At 38.7% G+C, this 18,272-nt stretch overlaps 3 protein-coding genes across 3 annotated transcripts; 1 reads left to right on the forward strand and 2 right to left on the reverse strand.

Annotated features, from left to right (window-relative positions):
• Positions 1-1,045: 1,045 nt before the first annotated feature.
• zmynd10 (zinc finger, MYND-type containing 10) lies at positions 1,046-6,981 on the reverse strand. Its single transcript, XM_086087306.1, has 12 exons — positions 6,697-6,981; positions 5,935-6,043; positions 5,173-5,289; positions 4,560-4,613; positions 4,313-4,456; positions 4,147-4,235; positions 3,301-3,395; positions 3,033-3,205; positions 2,539-2,664; positions 1,628-1,749; positions 1,428-1,553; positions 1,046-1,347 (listed from the first exon to the last, which is right to left on the reverse strand). Exons 1-12 carry the CDS (start codon positions 6,783-6,785, stop codon positions 1,239-1,241), a joined length of 1,353 nt encoding a protein of 450 aa, XP_085943432.1. The 5' UTR covers positions 6,786-6,981; the 3' UTR covers positions 1,046-1,238.
• A 262-nt stretch (positions 6,982-7,243) lies between these two features.
• Positions 7,244-12,934, reverse strand: nprl2 (NPR2 like, GATOR1 complex subunit). Its single transcript, XM_086087272.1, has 11 exons — positions 12,426-12,934; positions 11,907-11,998; positions 11,659-11,827; positions 11,011-11,119; positions 10,449-10,585; positions 9,605-9,702; positions 9,072-9,108; positions 8,807-8,900; positions 8,009-8,126; positions 7,786-7,928; positions 7,244-7,711 (listed from the first exon to the last, which is right to left on the reverse strand). The coding sequence occupies exons 1-11, from the start codon at positions 12,501-12,503 to the stop codon at positions 7,644-7,646; spliced, it is 1,143 nt and encodes a 380-aa protein (XP_085943398.1). The 5' UTR covers positions 12,504-12,934; the 3' UTR covers positions 7,244-7,643.
• A 154-nt stretch (positions 12,935-13,088) lies between these two features.
• Positions 13,089-18,272, forward strand: hemk1 (HemK methyltransferase family member 1). Its single transcript, XM_086087675.1, has 11 exons — positions 13,089-13,284; positions 13,814-13,987; positions 14,061-14,152; positions 14,233-14,326; positions 15,258-15,374; positions 15,631-15,695; positions 15,781-15,830; positions 15,917-16,022; positions 17,490-17,585; positions 17,759-17,869; positions 18,062-18,272. Exons 1-11 carry the CDS (start codon positions 13,219-13,221, stop codon positions 18,120-18,122), a joined length of 1,032 nt encoding a protein of 343 aa, XP_085943801.1. The 5' UTR covers positions 13,089-13,218; the 3' UTR covers positions 18,123-18,272.

Consider the following 18,272-nt stretch of genomic DNA (forward strand, 5'->3'; position numbering starts at 1 on the left):
ATAATCTTTTCTTTAAAAAAAATAAAATAATAATTGTAATTATTTTTTTTTCTTAAAAAAAAAAGATTATTAAAAATTAGGGTGTCAGGCGATTACCATTTTTAATCATAATGAATTGCATGACTTCACTAGTTAACTCACAATTAATCACAAATTTTATATCTGTTCTAATACAAAAAAAAAATCTAGGTTTTCACTCTTGTTAACAAAAGTGGCAAAAATGTTAAACTAATAGAAATAGTTAAAGAGAATTTTTGACGTCTATAGCCGTCAATGGCAGTGAATGAGTTAATGGGACAATCTCACAAAAATCTAATTTCTGATTTCAACAAATTTTTCCTCGATAGAAAATTATATTCAAAATAAGTTTGCACTTTGAATTTCCCTTCAGATACTTGCTTTATTTCTCCTGATACCAAACAAGCTTTGAAAATTATTTTTGCAAGTTCCCTATAGCGTTAATTTGCATCGACTTACACAGAAAGTGAAAGTTCATGCATGAATAAAAAGTATTGTGACATTTCCACCTGGAAAATATGTCCCTTATGTAAAAAAAATATTATGTAAACATGACACCTAAGAAATCAACATAAAAAATGTTGACAAATGAGTCATCAAAACGCATGCTTTGGCTGGCCATGTCTAGTCCAAGTGGTAGTGTCCCCTGCAGCTCGTTCATGTTTATTTCTCATGTGAAGTGATACATGTGAGGCAAGGTGAATTCGACAAAATATTTGCAGCTTGGAAGAACAGTTGTACGTGTGGATAAATCATTGTTTTTGCAACATAAAAATGGGCACCATGTCTTGAAGCAATGTTCAGTGCATGCCATCCACGGGGCTCTTTTTTTTGTCATACTTAAAAAAACGTAAAATGTCTTCTACCCATGTTGTGTGCTGTGCTTCTAACCATTTGGAACCTACCTCCACAGAAAGGCTCATGTGATCCAGCTCTTACATTGGATCACATGCATTATTGTAGGTATACCAAAATGTGTGACTGTGCAATGGATGCACATATAAAAAAAGAAAACAAATCTGTATAATGAACTTTCACATTCTTCCAAGACGGAGGAAGTGGTTTATTAAACCAAACAGGGAGTTGTTGAAATTACAAGAACAATTCAAATAAAAGTCCCAATCAGGACTATTTATTTTCAGACCACCTCACAGATTAGGTCTGGGCTCTGGCCTGTCCATTTCTACTGTAAACTCTCTTGTCAGTTTACAGTATGCTGCTCATCTCACTTTGTTGTCACAGCTCAAGTCAGCCTGGGTCCTCTTGTTGGCCTCCATCATGAGCTGGCAGGCCTTCTTGTGTTTTGGCCAGTGTTTCACCTGACATTCTCTACAAAAAAGCAGCCAAGAGGTGAACAAATATTTCACACTCAAGGGACAACCATTAAATATCAATGTCACTAGCCTTACCTGTGACAGTACCACTCCCCTTGGCATCGAGAGCATCTCTTGGCAGCCTGGCTGCCGCAGCAGCCGCACTTTGGCTTTTCGGGAAGCAAACTCTCCATCACGTCCAAATTGTACGTCTGAGCCAACCTGGTCCAACACAACCATTACTGACATCCATGCACCGGGACTATTTTCTTTAAGTCTTTTTTTTTTCTTAGTACCTTTGTGCCTGCAGCCTCAGGTCTTTTTCAGAGGCGCTGAACGTTTGTTTGACTTGATACTTCGCGATAGCCTTCCACTTATCGGAATTCTCTCTCATGATGTGGTTCCACATTTCAGGGATCTACATGTGAAAAGAAGCAGAAGGTCAATACAACATTTTAATTAGAAGTACAGTTCATTTCGTTTTATACTTGATCTCGCAAGATTTTATAGGTGTACCTAATGACTGTAGAGCAGGGGTGACAAACTCATATTAGCTCAGAGGCTGCATGGAGGAAAATATATTACCAATTGGGCCGGATCGGTAAAATAATGGTATATAACTTAAAAACAATGGCCGTCAACTATACGCAGATTTTCGCTATTTATGGGCCAGCCCTCAAATGTAATCATATTGTTCCCCCCCCCAAAAAACACATATATGTATTTGTTACCAGTAATTCAATTTGTGTCGTATTTAACACGTTTATGTTGGTCCATGATTTTAAAATGTTTTTTTTTTTAAACAAACCGTAACTTTAGGTTGTGTGTAAAATAATGACATCCAGGACGATTCCGTGTGCAAGTTGCCCTGCTCATCTGAGGACTGCTAGTGAAATTCCGAATTTATATGTTTTGATTGTGGCCGGTTGATTAATTGGTCCGACATTTTGTTTTGCTTTACAAAATCGTCTCGCGGGCCGGATTAAACCCCTTTGCGGGCCCGATCTAGCCCGCGGGCCGTATGTTTGACACCCCTGCTGTAGAGTGACCTCTCATAATTGGCAGAGGATAGCGACAGAGCCTCGAGTAACTGCCAACCCCTCTAAAAAGGTTCCTAATTACCCACAGATACCACCAGGTGGCGCCAACGCAACATTTGATGCATCACATTTGAGTAGAACTCCAAATTGTTCCACTCCAAATGTACCTGCTCTAAAACGAGTTCCTTGCGAGGGAGTTCGGGGTCTGTGACCGCCAGATGAGCCAGGACGCGCTGGAGCTCGGCCAAGTTGGGCAACTGGTCGATCAACACCTCAGTCAGGAAACTGCGCAGCTGTGAAACATAAAGAGGATGTACAATGGTGTGAAACCACTATCAACGCCACAAAGACTACATCTGCTAAAACTAATTGTTGCATATAGATAGTTATTAGGAAGTTGATTGAGGTAGTAACGAAGCTTATCTGCTTGTGTCATGAACAGGAAGTAGATGAAGGCGTAAATAATGGGAGGGCGCTTCTTGGTCAAAACAATACAGAGAAAGCAAACAAAGGAAATCGGTGCCGTGCTCACTATATAAACAGCTCAATAGATTTAAATAATGTGGAAATGTATTTCAGTTCAATACCAAAAGTGAAAAACTCCTTAGATAGATCCTTAATCCTCATAAATGCATACAATCATTCATATAAGGAACTTCACCTTCAGAAGCTGACTCTTATTGAAACTGTTGAAGTCATATTTTCGTTGGCAGTCTTCCTTAAGGAGCAGATTGTACAGCGAAATCCAGACCTGCCCGTCTAGTTTTGTCATCTTCAGGCGGTCTTCCTCTGGTATCTTTTGCCATTTGCCGTTGATGTATTTCTCTATGTCGCCTGCATGGGGGGGGGGGGGGGGGTGAGCGAGAGGATGAATGGAAAGACCGGAAGAGGAAAGCTAAGGACGCGGGTGGCGTGATGACGACGCTTACCTGCTGTGCAGCGACTCCACGGGCAGCACTCGATCAGGCGCACCAGTAAACAAGGCACGTTATGTGTGCAAAGCATTCGGTTAATGGCACAGATACTGTCAACAGAAAATGATATAGGCCTTATTACAATTATGTTAACTCATTCACTGCCATTGACGGCTATAAACGTCAAAAATTAATTTGAACTATTTCTATTAGTTTAACATTTTTTTCCCACTTTTGTTAACAAGAGTATAAAAACCTAGAATTTTTTTATTGTACATTTAGAACAGATATGAAATTTGTGGTTAATCGCGAGTTAACTAGTGAAGTAATGCGATTAATTACAATTAAAAACGTTAATCGCCTGACGCCCCGAATTTTTTATCTTTTATTTTCTTCTTAATTCATTCACTGCCATTGACGGCTATAAACGTCCAAAAAATCATTCTAACTATTTCTATTAGTTTAAATTTATTTCCCCTATTTATTTTTGTTTTACACTTTTGTTAACAAGAGTATGAAAACCTATAATTTTTTTATTGTACATTTAGAACCGATATGAAATTTGTGATTAATCGTGAGTTAACTAGTAAAGTCATGCGATTAATTACAATTAAAAAATGTAATCGCCTCTTGCCCCTAATTTTTTATCATCTTTTTTTTTTTTATGAATTTATGGCAGTGAATGAGTTAATACTCAAGGTCATCTCTGTGTTTAAAATAAATAAATAAATATATATATATTTACCAGTATAGATTTATTTGTTAAGGGCAGCACAGTGCACTGGTGGTTAGCATATCTAACTCATTGTTGAGAATTTCCAGGTTTGAATCTCATTTCTGGCAGTACTGCTGTGTAGTTACCTTTCAGTGTGGTCAGTGATGTAGCGCAGCACGCTCAGAGCCTTCAAAGAAATGTCGAATTCCAGCTCAGCAGCTTGAACTTGCAACTCCTTACAAGACATGCCAGACTCATCATCACCTTGATCTCATCATAACGAGTCGTCAAACCCAACCAACGCTCGTTTACCTCTTTAGAGGACAGAACCGCCTCGCCGGACACCTTGTGAGTAATCTTGTCGTCCTTGTCGGTCTTCGCGGCCAGCAGGGTGAGCTTCCGGTGGCAGTAATCCACCAAGTCAAGAACAGAGTCGTCGCTAGCTTCGCACGAGTCCTACACAAAATGAAAAAATGCATATAAAAAGTCTTGAAATTCAAATCTGACATTTGATGCGTAGACCTTTTACTTCTTTCTTTTCTTTTAGGCACTGACTGACCTTGTGAAACATGATAGTCTCCAGCAAGTTGATGATGGTGGCTTCATGGTGGATCTGGGAGGAAAATGGAAGAATGATTTCTTATGCCCTTACGTGTCATCATTTCTCAACGGATGAATACTCAAGAGAACAAAACGTGTGCATGGGCCATTCTGGACTGATGAACTGTGGTGTTGTTGTTTGTAAAGAGCTTTGGGCACCATGTTGTCATTGATCATTTTATTTTCCTCACAGTCAATTAAGGAAATGTTGTTGAATGCCGATGTGTAGCCTACACAAAGTTCAACGGACTTTTTGATGAAGATAGTTTTATGTTAAGATTTATTTCCACAGTTGTCTTAACAATTAAACATTGAACTAGCATGTGGTGTCAATCGCAAGGTACATTGTATACAGTATCTGGAACTGCACTTCTTTAGCAAGTATACTAGTTGAGCCGGAATCAACAGTGCCCTCTTCTGGTTGCTACCAAGTATTGCACTCCATTTTGTTTCCAAAGTAGTACTGACGAAACGTTATTACACACTCTTAGAAGGAAGGTATTCTTAAAATAACTTGGAAGAGTCAGTCACTAACTGACATTCATGATGGAATTGCATGACTATCCACTCACCACCATGTAAAGAGGAAACGTGTTCTTCGGCGTGAAGTCCTGCAGTTGGCATAAAATGGGGAATATTTTTTGCTTCCACACTTCAGTCAGGATCATTTCATGTACCAGAACTGAGATCTTCAAAGGAGAAAAGACATTCTTGGATATATAAAACTCTCTTTTTAGGTATGGTGGTGCCTTGAGATACCAGTTAAATCCATTCCTTGACCACATTCATTAACTCAAAACACTCGAACCACAAACCAGCTTTCCCTATTGAAATGAATGGAAATACCATGCATCTGTCCCTGCCTCACAAAACAACAAAAAAGTCACTTTTTTTAAAAAATTTTTTAGAAATTAGCATTGTATGATATATTTCATATACCGGCCGTTACATACAATAATGACATAATTTATTACAATTGAAAATATTAAATTTTTTGTCACAATTTCTCCTTTAATTGTGCTGCTCATTCAGGTGTGTAGGCCTTGACCAGCTAGGGGCATTATAAGACAAACATACGGTTGGGAGGCTGCTAGATGTTAGCCAGTGTACCTATGGAAATTCCAATTGTATGTTCGTATTCAAGTAGCAGGCTATGTGGTTTAAATGGCCAATAAAGCTTTAAATATACAATTATCTTTGTTTCATGCTTAGCTTGACAGTAACCGTCAACTGAGAATGGAAATGCCAGCATACGATATCTCAAGGCACACCCCTAAGGCAAAAAGCAAATTACTAAAAGAATAGTGATCTTTATTGTGTCACCCTTGCGTCACCTTTCCATGAGAAACCAGCATCTCCTTTATGTACTCGTCCAATATGGCGGAAGCGCTCAGTATTGCCTGCATGTTGAGCTTCTCAATGTGCTCATGTTGTCTGAACCACCTGGGAAAAATGTGTTTGTGTTAGTCAGCTCTGTTGTTTTGGAAGCACTTTAAATGAGCATGTAACATAGGCTTTGCTTTTGTACAATGTTAGGCTACTTATCCAGCGGTTCTCAAACTTGAGGGACAGCAAGATGCAAATTGGATGTTGCAAGTCGCTCAATATAGAGATCAAATCTCTAAATTGGCAACGCTGACTGACTTCATCAACTAGATTTTCTGTTTGCAGCCATGTTGTTAGTGTAAGAACTGTATGCGCAGGGTTGACTTAGCATTAGGCTAGCTAGCACTAGGCAATTGCTTAGGGTTCTAAGATTTCCATGGAGGCCCCAGATGTCTCATAAAACTGATCAATAAAGTTTGTTGTTTTAAACAGGAAGTCAGTCGAAAAGTTTTCTTTTTCCAGATAATGCTCAGTAAAAAAAAATTTGAAAGACTTTATCTTGCCCAGGAAAATGAGGAGACTTAAGTTCTCAAATTAACATTTTGTAGTTTGATGGCAAACAAAAAAATGTCGAAATATATCGTGTAGTTACGTTTTATTGGCGTTAGGATTATGAGACAATTTGAAAAATTCGCAGCCAAATTGAGAACCAACTGTATTCTGGCCATTTTACCATCTAGCCCAATCATGTAAATTCAATGCTAATTTACCTCGTCGAACCCACGTCTTTGAGAGAAAATATTTCCAAACTTTCAATGAACGCCTCCGCCTCCACTGGCAACAGCACCGAGCCCTCCATTTGTTGTTATTAACCGCCTGTCAAGTGTAAAATTCCAATTTTACGTTTATTGTCAGTCGGTGGTCCAAGTGTGGTTTGTTGGTCGTCATGGCAGCAGCAGTGAACACCGACAGCGCAGTACCTCTGTGACGTCTCTGAGAGGCGCCACATCATAAAGATACGCAGACTCACGGGAGGGACACTTGATTAGGTACACCTGCACAATCCTATCAGAGCCCATTCGATCAAAAATATTGACCTTTGAAAAGTGAAATGGTGTGCTTTTGGCCGATGTATTCATTAAACGTTGCCGTTTGTAGTGATAAAACAGTGTTGCGTCAGACTGATTGTTCTGATTATATTATGTAAGCACATGTCGACAAATGTTTTGTTTTAAAGCCCCAAACTAAATTAAGACAAGTTTGCATTTTTTAAACATTACTGTACATCGTTTTTCTTTAAAATATATTTATTTTCCTATTGGCAAAAACAATAAATAAATAAAAATTCTTCTTTTAGAGTCTTTTTTTAATCCAACTGAGGACCACATGTAGACATAAATACAGAATGAAAATAACCGTTAATGTTTTTGTTTTTTTAAATTAATCATACACTCTTTTGTCATTTTAAACACGTATTAATGAAATTAAGCAATTCGAGAAAAAAAAATACTGTGGACATTTTCCTTTGACGACAAACTGGAAGAAACTCCGGAAGATGAATTCTCGCACTATTTGTGAGTTCATAAACTCCGGAGAATATTGTGGAGAACTCCCTTGAGTGAATCACAATATCAATTTGGCTATTACCAGGTTAACACTTTGGTTGTAAAATCTTCATCTGTCAATCAAACAGTTGTCTCTTTCATGATGGCGCACGTCACTTCCAGCACACAACAATGTTGGGGTCATTTTCCAAACGCTCATCCAGTTCCTTGTAGCTGACACCTGCCAAGTAAAAGCAGCGTAATGAGCACACCGGCTGATCTGATCTGATCGAGTCTAAAAATAATAATCCATGCCTGTTTTGCAGCAGATCTCATCATAACTATGGCAGCCCGTGTAGAGGCGAGGGAGCTTGTTTCTTTCGTCACGCGTCACCTTGACGGGGTACTTCTGCAGCCGTCGGATCAGAGTCTTCATAAGGCCGAACTGAATCAGCCTCCTGAAATGGGGAACACTTGACATGACTAAACCTCATCTGACCTAGTTCGTCACCATGTTGTTTTCCTGAGAGCCACTGACCTCTCATCAACCCTCTGTAGCTGCTGCGAGTAGCGAGAACAAAGGTCGCGGACGGTGGTTCCTGGACTCAGACCGCAGTAAAGCTGAAACACGTCTCTCACACTCGGACGTTTCTGACCTAATGGTAATAACAATATTGATAATAAATTCTATACTCCAATAATTACACAGTGAATGAATATATCATAATTAGCTAGTCATTAACTCATTCACTGCCATTGACTGTTATAGATGTCAAATATTCATTTGAACTATTTCTATTCGTTTAATTTTGTTTTACACTTTTGTTAACATGAGTATGAAAACCTAGAATTGTTTTTATTGTTCATTTAGAACAGATACAAAATGTGTGATTAATCGTGAGTTAACTCATGAAGTCATGCAATTAATTACAATTAAAAAATGTAATCGCCCAACGCTCCTAATTTTTAACAATCTTTTTTTTCTTTTTTTAAATCGCATCAGGCGGTTACAATTTTTAATTGTAATTAATCGCATGACTTCATGAGTTAACTCACGATTAATCACCCATTTTATATATGTTCTAAATGAACAATAAAAACAATTCTAGGTTTTCATACTCTTGTTAACAAAAGCGGAAAAAATGTTAAATAGAAATAGTTCAAATGAACTTTTGACGTCAATAGCCGTCAATGGCAGTGAATGAGTTAAACAATTTTTACACAAAACTATTATTTCTGCTCTTTGTGTCGGTGTTTGGTCCCTAATCCCTCTGAACAACAAGGGTTAACTCTACTACACTCACCTACAATGTTTGTAGCTTTTTTTCTTGTTTACCTTGCTTGGTGACGTAGTTTAAACATTCCTCCTGGATGAGTTTGTCATCGATCAGGCTCTGCACTTTGGGGGTGGTACAGTACACATTGGAGTACTGAAAATGGGCAAATAACCAAAAAAAAGAAAAAGAGTCAAGCTTCTACATAAAATGCATTTCCAATGAAGATGAATATGCAATTCTTTGCCATCTTAAACGTAAACTTTCTTTATCACGACATCACAATGATAGTATAAAATTCAATGACAATTTCACTTTCTACAGTACCTGGAATATAGACACTAGGGTCACAATATCATAATACCTGTAAACAAAAAAGGGAAAATATATACATGTCAGCTTGTGGCATTTACTGAAACAAATTCATAAGAAATAGAACAGCAGTTACCTTTGCATGCACAATTGAATCAATTTATTGTTATTTTTGGCCAAAATATTAGTGCTTCTAGGTGGCGATAACGCAAATTTCAGCAAGAAAGAAGTTTGACCTGCTCATTGCTAGCTCACTTACTAGTAGTTGGGTGGTTAAAGGGATAACTTTCATGCATGTGTGCTACCATATAAATGGTTTGGAAGTGTTTGATCACAATGGTTTTTTTTTTGCTTTTACATTAAAAGCTCATCACAGAATTGTTGTTACAATCAAATGTGCAGTAACAACTTACCAGCCTGACATGACATTTATTACATATATTACATTACCCCCATTGAAGACTATTATGACTTTTACTTTGTATTACAAAGTCAATTCCTTAACATAGATCATCCGGCAACCAATCTGTTTAATAAAGTGTACTCACAGCAGATTCTGCACAGCTATACGAACGATATTCAACTCCACGTCGGCTTCGGCGGAGATTTTTTGCACGTGTCGAAAGCCATCGATGTAGGGCAGAATCTATAGGCGGAATAAAGAACACGTGTGGATGGTCTGCAACCTCAAATAATCACTCAATAAAATGATCAATAAGTGATTAAGGGCCTGCATTTAAAAGTGCTATATGCAAACAGCAGGCAATCCTCACAATCTCACGGCCTGTCTCCATTTAAGTGCAGAATTCATTTTGGAATGAGACAAAATGTATTTTCCAGTGCATTCAATGGACACGCCCACTAGTGTCAGACGCAATAGCGTGATTTTTTCACAATTTTGAATTCTCATTTTAACTACTTGGGCTACTTTTTCAATCATTCAAACTTTGCAGGGTTTATTAACACTCTTCCTTGTGAGGTGTCAATTTTTTAAGATATTTACTTTCACTTTTGGAGTGCAACACTGCAAGATAGCTACGGTGGAATCCGTACGTTTTCCCGCCAATGCTCTTTCAGTTCATCCTCCTACCAAATGATATTTCACATGAGATTGCAATGTAGTAAATGTTCAAATGAACTATGCTTTGTCATATGAAGAACCTTACTGAGGTTGAAACATCCATGCAGTGAAGCAGTGGAAATTTTGACCCGAGAATATGCAAACACTGAGCATCCTGTTGTCTGTTGTATAATCCCTTATCATCAATATAACATTGAAATGACTGCAGGAGACTGATAAGAGTATTTTCTGTCATTGTCCTGGAGTTTCTTAGTATTAAGGCACGCCTTATCTGATATTGCACGACATTAGATGCGGCAACAAAGGCACACCTGCTGCGTGGTAAGATCCCACTGAGACTTAATAAAGTGGTCTTTGCTCTGGGTGAAAACCGGAACGTCACACTCCTGGACGACTGGGGGATCCTTTCGTAGTGGGATCAGCTTCAAGTGGATTGTGTTGGATTCATCTATTTAAAAATGAAAGAAGACAGTCATAAACTTCACCAAATATATTTCAAGGCCAAAATCCAAACAAATGAGTTATTTTCAGTTAACTAGGCTGTAACAAATCAAACATTTCCAGAAGCCATTCCTGCAAATAACGGAGACAATTTGAATTTTACGATCCACATTTATCTTTCAGCGTGATAAGATTTATCGCTGAAAACTTGTCTTGGGATGGGATAATCAACCACGCGCCATTATGCCGAGAATCAGAATTTGTAGAAATTTGATTTTGATGGTCAAATAGTCCTTTGTGCGCTATCTTGCTCTTACAATGCACATCATAAAACTAACAGTGCTTTTTGAAAAAAGGATCAAAGCGCATTTGCATTCACAGAATCAATAAACAATGCCACTTCTATGAATGAGATCTGCTCATGAACAATACCTATAGGTAAGGTGCAGGCTCCTGTAGCGTTGAGCTCTTCCAGCAAAGTCGACATTATAGGCAGGAGTTTCTGTTTGCTCTCTTCAGTGGATACGAATCCACTCTCCAGCTGTAGAGAGCAGCAAACTTACATTAAGTGGAGGGAAAATTACAGTATTTTGTTCAATTGAGTCTGACAAAGTATACAAATAGTTGTGTCTTTAGAATGCCTGCCCTCCCATCAAGTGTGAAATTAAATAACCTTTTTTTTTTTAAATCATTGTGGCCGTTTCTACAAATGTGTGTCCACGAGTTGTAATTTTGCTAAATTGTGCAATTTTTTTAATTGTTTTTATGAGCGCTTGCTTTTTTCCCCCCACAAACAAATGTGACAGTATCAACAGTAAAATCACTTCCTTCTAATAAAATACAATGATTAGCAATTTTGCATGTTTTGCATAACCTTCCTCTACCAAACCACAGTACCTAGGCCTCTTTATCAGCATTAAAAAAAAAATCAAAGAAAAACAAAAGACAGTTCAGTTAGGTGAAGTCTCACAACATTACTAACATCTTGCAAAAAGGCCCATGTGACAATGGTTCAGGTTTTCCCCCCCAGGAAACTCCCTTTTGCGCAACTTGCTTCAAATGAAACTCGAAACTTTTTACCTCCAGTGTGGTGAGGTATCCAGACAGCTTCTTGACAATCGGCTCGAGGGCACACGTGTTGGTTTGTGCATCACAAACAAAACCCAGGTTAAACAGGAGGGCATTACGACTGTACTTCTTGTGCTCGATGCACACTGGACACCCGATTAACTTTTTGCCCATCGCAGTGCTGCAGGGAGACAAACAGGATGTTGAGCTGCATAACAATGTGACGGAAATACAGCGTGATAAAACTATTAGATCCATACACTGTTATCAATTTGTTCTGTAACTCCTGTTTGGTGATAATATAAACCTGAACCGTGTCAAAGAGCTCCCGTGAAATGTACTCTTCCGGGACCTGTTGTAAAACGACATGGGACATAATCAGAAAATTTTAATGCATGATCATTTCCTGTATAGTAGTGTACGCTAGCACATCAAATGTGACCAATTACATTATTGATGACTATCCCTGTTCATATGCCAGGTTTTTGTGATTAAAAAAATTAGAGTCAAAGATATAGAAACTGAAAAAGTTTTTCCACTAAGCATATTAGAACAGCTTAACTTTATTTCTTATTTGTGTCAATCAGAGGTACTTTAAATTATGTCAGGCGTGGTGACTTCCATTTAGCACAAGTTTGAATGTGTACAATTACAAACAACACAGACACACTCCAAGTTATAAACGGATGAACAGAAATACTGATATTTGAGGAAACATAGATTGACCGAACGATCGGTCGATTGATATGTACTCAAATTACCAAAAATGTGTGACTCACCTGATATGTTATCTTGGGCCCCAAAGTCGGGTGAAACTCGCTAAAGAATATGCACTCTATTCGAGAGTCCATGCCCATAACGCACTCAACACCCGGCGTTTATTCGAGTAACTTTAAACCAGCAAAATGTTCCACTTCCAATTGTATCTGTCTCTGCACCAGACTGCCGTTTTAAAGCAGCTGCTGATCTAAGCTTGTCGTTTTAACATGAAAACTGCAATAACCTGATGAAAAGCATTATCAGTGTACTAGCGACCTACACATATCATAACAAAAGCGCCGTTGTGCCTTTTTCAAACGTTATTTCACAGTTGCTACTGCAAAACAACATTTTGTAGCCACATGACACATTGTTGAAAAACAATAATGGTGCATTTAAAGCACCTCGTAAAATGTAACACAGCATACCAATTGTATTATTAGTTAGATCAAAATTTTAATTATAATCACTTTATTACTGTATACTCAAAACTATATCTATGAAATAGTAACATCTCTCATCTATCGTTGCTGTTTTACAGTTTGTGTGCCCAATGTGACGACAAAGCACATTATCACGACTGCCTTTAAAGGCAACACTATTCAACAGAGCCACCGCTGCGCGGTCTTTGCGCAAATACTCATGTGACGTCACTTAAGACTTACAAGAGGGTTGCTACTGCGCTATGTATAGACACAAGAACTCTTCTTGCCGACGTGAATGTCGAATAAATGCCACACTAGACGGCTAAAAATCGCTAATGTGACTAAACGTGACCCATTTAACACAACAAGACTTTAAGTGAGATAAAACATGTGGAGAAAGTCAGTGAGCAGAGAATGCATTTATTTAGTTGGCAGAAATGTGGGGTTGAAAAGGGTAAGTGGCTCACTTGGAACATTTTTTCCCCAAACAGTTAAATTTTGTAAATCAATGTTTAAAATGTCCATCTTGTAAGTTATAGTAGTATCAAGCCGGGGTCAATGCTCCAAAAGTAGCGGTTCATGGAAGGGTTCAAGTTTGAAAATAAGGTTTCTAGCCAGGGTTATGGGTAAAGATTTCTAATTGGGTGTCAAGAACGGTTTTTTGTTTTTGTGTTTTTGTTGACCTAATGAAGACCACAAAAGTGGCAGCGATCCCCTTCCTTCATTCCTTTGGAATCCTTCCTATCTTCCACCATTCCATTCTCAGTTTCTTTTCATTCTTCATCTTAATAATACTTTGCTACAGTTGACTGAAGTCATTTGTGATGTTTTTGACAGTTTGTGTACTAGTATCACATATTCATCAGAACAATTTTGCAAACATTTGTGTAAAAGACAATGTTGTCATGCTAATGTTTGCTTTTGTAATGGTTGTAAACGTGATAAACTGTTGAATGAAATATTTTTAAATCTAATGTTTTTAGGAATTTTGGGGCTTCTGTGCCGTGCGCCCATGCTGTTCCCAGGCCTCCCCCCCAGGCAGGATAAATGCACTGAAAGCAGCGGATATTTGGAGAAAACGCTTTGAGGTGAATGGTGTGACTGAACCTGACCTCTCCAGCCAGTACATCATCGCCCATGTGCTTGGGGCTAAAACTGTGAGTCGAGGAATGTGCTCTATGATCTATTCCCCGACCCTGTGTGACTTAATTGTCCATCTGTAACTGCCAGATAGAAGGTGTCAAGCGGGAGAAGTTGTCTGCATTTCTTACCCAAGAGGAAACACAGCAAATATGGAAGCTCTGCAAAAAACGCCTCTCCAGGTTTTATGTCTATACAGACGTTAGATGTCTTTTATATCAATTTGAACTGACTTACAATGATGTGCGTGTGAATGTGTCAGGATGCCTGTGCAGTATGTGATCGAGGAGTGGGATTTCAGAGATATGACGCTGAAGATGAGGCCTCCCGTTTTCATTCCACGACCTGAAACCGAGGTTTGAGAGAACTCTTGAGAATACTGAAGTGCATGTCTTCATCAAGCGTTATGTCAAGGCAATGCTGCAATGCATTGAGCCAATACATGAACTCAAGTGTGGGGTAAAGTGCAGCCTATTGAACATCATCTGTTCTGCAACGCTGGTTGAATTGATAATGTGGTTCTAATTTCAAATGAATTTTTACCATAAGAAATCTTGTAAAGTGAATTTATTCATTCCAGACTCAACTGTCATATATGAAGCCATACTTAGAGGCTTTTAAGCACCTGTAGCGACTGTCTGGTGACATTTTATAGTGTTATTGGAGACTTGTGTAGACTCCCTCCCATTCATGACTCCAGACTGCAGTGCACATGAATGGCGCTTGGGAAAAGCCATCATTGTGGCGGCCGTGGCTCTGGCCGTTCAGTAACCAGAAGGTCGGCTGTTCGATCCCCGCTCTCCTCAAGTCATGCGTCGTCGTGTCCTTGGGCAAGGCACTTCACACACATTGCCTCCAGTGCTACTCACACTGGTGTATGGAAGGTGCGAATGTTTGGTGGTGGTCGGAGGGGCCGTAGGCGCACACTGGCAGCCACGCTTCCGTCAGCCTGCCCCGGGGGCAGCTGTGGCTACTCAAGTAGCTTACCGCCACCACAGTGTGAATGTGTGAGTGCATGAATAATGTAAATAAATCAAGGAACAAGGGGCAGCCATGTGAAGTGATGGTCCATCTTCATCCCCAAAATGTTATGTCCAATAAAACGGAACTTTAGCCTGATCAGAACACGCACCAACATCACACCTGTATTGCGCTGAAAAGAATGAATTAATTATTATTATTCATTATTCATTACATTAGCGTCATCGAAAAGAATCTCAAGTCATCCAACCTCTACAGTGCTTTGTAGTATCACAAATACTGTGTTATGTGTGTGTGTTGGTGCAGGAGTTGGTAGAATTGGTCCTGACTGACCTGAAGAGGAAGACCGGCTCACTTACGTGTTTGGAGGTGGGATGCGGCTCCGGTGCTATTTCTCTCAGCCTGCTGAAGAATCTGCCTCAGGTCAGCGTTTCACTCATTTATTGATTATAAGGCATTCATTTATTGGGAGAAACTAATTTGATCGTTATCCAACTTAACTGATTATATTTTAGTGTCACTGAACTCAGCCTATGTTTTGGGAGTGGTTCTGTGTCACTGCATAATGACATCTTTTTACAAACATAATAATAATAATAATAATATGAAACAAATAAGCAACATATATTAAAGATTTCTTCGTTCATAATAATCACAATAATTGTGTTTTCAACTGTAGCTCAGAGCCATTGCGCTGGACCAAAGTTTAGACGCTGTGGAATTGACAAGAGAAAATGCATTAAGGTAACTTTAATTACAGTCATTAAAATCCTAATGTGTGTCTGTGTTTCATTTAACATATGTTTGTTCCATGTATTTATTTGAACAGGTTAGGACTTCAAGACAGATTAAAGGTTTATCAAGCAGATGTCACAAAAGGTAACTGAATGCTGATTAAGACAGTTTGTCACAAAAAAAAAAACACACGCACGCACACACACGTAATTGTTAATTTGATTTGCCAGATGCTGAGATCGTGTTGAAGCTGTGCAGTAATGTCTCTGCGTTAGTCAGTAACCCGCCCTATCTCTTCTCAGAAGATTTGCCTTCACTGGAACCAGAAATTTTGAGGTAACAAACGAAGAGCGGGGGGGGGGAGGAAATTGATAATATTGTGTAAAAACCTTTGAGAAACAGGAAGTGTTTTGATGATGTGTGGACAATTTATAATTGCAATGGGAAGTGAAACTTCCTTGGTAGAGTTTTATGCTGACTTGTGAATGTTTACCGCCTGAAAACAGTCAACTCCATTTCATCTGTACATTCATTAGTAGTATTAACGAGATCCTATGTAGTTATTAAATAAGTACGCATGGTGTTAAAAAATAGCAAAGCATTGCTTTTATGACCACTCAGAAATGGTCCATAAAACAAATCAAAACAAAACAAATTGTTAAGAAGTTTTATCCCTGAAAAGTTTAACCACTGTACTACTGTAACATTTTGTACAGTTTGAACATTAATGCTGCACTTAATTATAGGGAAAAATAATAATAATTTTACCTAATACCTAAATGTTCACACACACACACAAAAAAAAGGATTAAATGCAAATAGTTGAATACAACTGAACTGTACTTAAAAATCTATTGTTGTGGATTAAAAAAGAAGAAGTTGTAGCCCTTTAATATTTAATTCAGTGCTTCATTCATGTACCACAATCCCGTATTCCATCAGTAATACTTAACTTGGCTCTTTAGCTTTAACAAAATTTCTTGCGTTAATTATAATTGCTAAAATAAAAAAAATCAGGGTATTACATTTTATTTTCTTTCTTTATTTATTTTTATCAGAAAGCTCTTTGACTTTTGGCAAAACCTAGTTATCACTACAACTTGCTTTAGCTAATAGTGCTAAAATTTGGGCGCGGGCTTTACTGGGTATGCAATTTTTTTTAGTTATTACTATGCAAAGATTGGCCCTTCACTGATTTAGCTGGAAACTGTGTAGCTATGTTAGCATAACAAAAAAAGAACTTCTTTCACTCATTGTTTGGTAAATAAACTGTAGTAAGTTAGCTTGCCCCTCACTTTAGCAACAACTTAGCACTGTTAGCTCAGCTCCCTTGCTTTCGATGTCTTTGTAAATAATAATCTCTTGAAATAGATTTTTTTTCTCTTGACACTTGTAAATACGTAACAAAAATGTGAAAACAAACAAAATGGTGCGAAAGGTTTGACATTAAGAAAAAAAAAGAGAAAAGCATTGCTGGGTAGTTAATGTTAGCATCTTCCAAACCATCTCTTTAGCTATAGCAGCAGGCTAGCACTAGTAACATGAGTCTTTCCTTTTAGCTGGTATGTTTTGCTTGGCCTTTTGGGGTTGTCTATTTATTGAATATTTTTAATATTTAAAGGGATCCGAGTAGACTGTTTGCCCAATATGTTTATTAAATTAATTTGTCAGTATTTTGCCTCAGAAATATCCATTCATCTATTTTCACTAGAGCACATATCTGCGCCAGGTCTAAACTGTTAAGGGAAATGGGGAAAAAAAGTCAATTGAAAGAAATGTTAATTGTATACTGTATGCTTGCAGGTTTGAGGACCACGCCGCCTTGGACGGGGGAAAAGACGGCTTGAATGTGATCCGCAACATTTTAACCCTGGCTCCACAGATTCTGTCAGATGACGGGTAATGCCCGGATGCAATTTATTCTCTTAACAACCCATATTACGGTGTTGCCCCTAAGCCTTTTGAATAAGACATGTGCTAGTGTTCTCCACCCAAAAGCCGCTTGTGATAATCTTGTGCTATTGTAATTGCATTTAAATCAATCCCGTGCTCTTTCCTTGCATAAACAACAGCTGTGTTTACTTGGAGGTGGACCCCAGACACCCCCTGCTCATTCGGCACTGGGTGGAGGTCAACGTGGAGTGGCTGCGTTTGGCAGAGACGCGTCACGACATCACCAGCAGGTCCGTCCAGAGAGCCCAATGCTAAATTTGATCGAGCAGGCAGGCCCATGATTGTCTATTAGATTCCCACTGCACGGACAATCTTAACTTCATTTCAAAATTAGAAACTAAGTGCATGTAATGCTCTGTGCTGCCTTCACATCCGATGTCCAAATTCGGAAAGGATGACACTGATTTGTCTGTGTTTCCCAGGCCTAGATTTTGCATCCTTCGGCAAGACAAGTCAAACGACCACAAGCTGCACCTGGGTTGAGAAAGCAAGATCCTATTACCTTGGCTTTAGGCCAGGTCGCCATAGCCCCTGCTGCCCAGCTCCCACTCCAACCCTCCACTCCCAAGCCGCCAAACACGCACCAGCTTTAATCGCTCACAACTCAACTTATTATTTGCGGCAGGAATCATA

This window comes from Leptonotus elevatus, chromosome 10 (assembly GCF_054856555.1).
Source record: "Leptonotus elevatus isolate MCC_2025b chromosome 10, RoL_Lele_1.0, whole genome shotgun sequence".
In the NCBI taxonomy this organism is placed as follows: domain Eukaryota; kingdom Metazoa; phylum Chordata; class Actinopteri; order Syngnathiformes; family Syngnathidae; genus Leptonotus; species Leptonotus elevatus.

Bases quoted from the DNA above. Each gene is read 5' to 3' on its own strand.
- zmynd10 (XM_086087306.1), bottom strand. From the start codon at position 6,785: ATGGAGGGCTCGGTGCTGTTGCCAGTGGAGGCGGAGGCGTTCATTGAA. The intron at 3,396-4,146 runs GTAACTACACAG...TTCTGTTGACAG, and splicing joins ATCACTGACCACACTGAAAG to TATCTGTGCCATTAACCGAA. The intron at 1,554-1,627 runs GTACTAAGAAAA...GTGTTGGACCAG, and splicing joins CTGAGGCTGCAGGCACAAAG to GTTGGCTCAGACGTACAATT.
- nprl2 (XM_086087272.1), bottom strand. From the start codon at position 12,503: ATGGGCATGGACTCTCGAATAGAGTGCATATTCTTTAGCGAGTTTCAC. The intron at 9,109-9,604 runs GTGAGTACACTT...TTTTGTTTACAG, and splicing joins ATAGCTGTGCAGAATCTGCT to GTATTATGATATTGTGACCC. The intron at 7,929-8,008 runs GTCAGTGGCTCT...TCCCCATTTCAG, and splicing joins CTACAGAGGGTTGATGAGAG to GAGGCTGATTCAGTTCGGCC.
- hemk1 (XM_086087675.1), top strand. From the start codon at position 13,219: ATGTGGAGAAAGTCAGTGAGCAGAGAATGCATTTATTTAGTTGGCAGA. The intron at 13,988-14,060 runs GTGAGTCGAGGA...TGTAACTGCCAG, and splicing joins ATGTGCTTGGGGCTAAAACT to ATAGAAGGTGTCAAGCGGGA. The intron at 16,023-17,489 runs GTAACAAACGAA...GTATGCTTGCAG, and splicing joins CTGGAACCAGAAATTTTGAG to GTTTGAGGACCACGCCGCCT.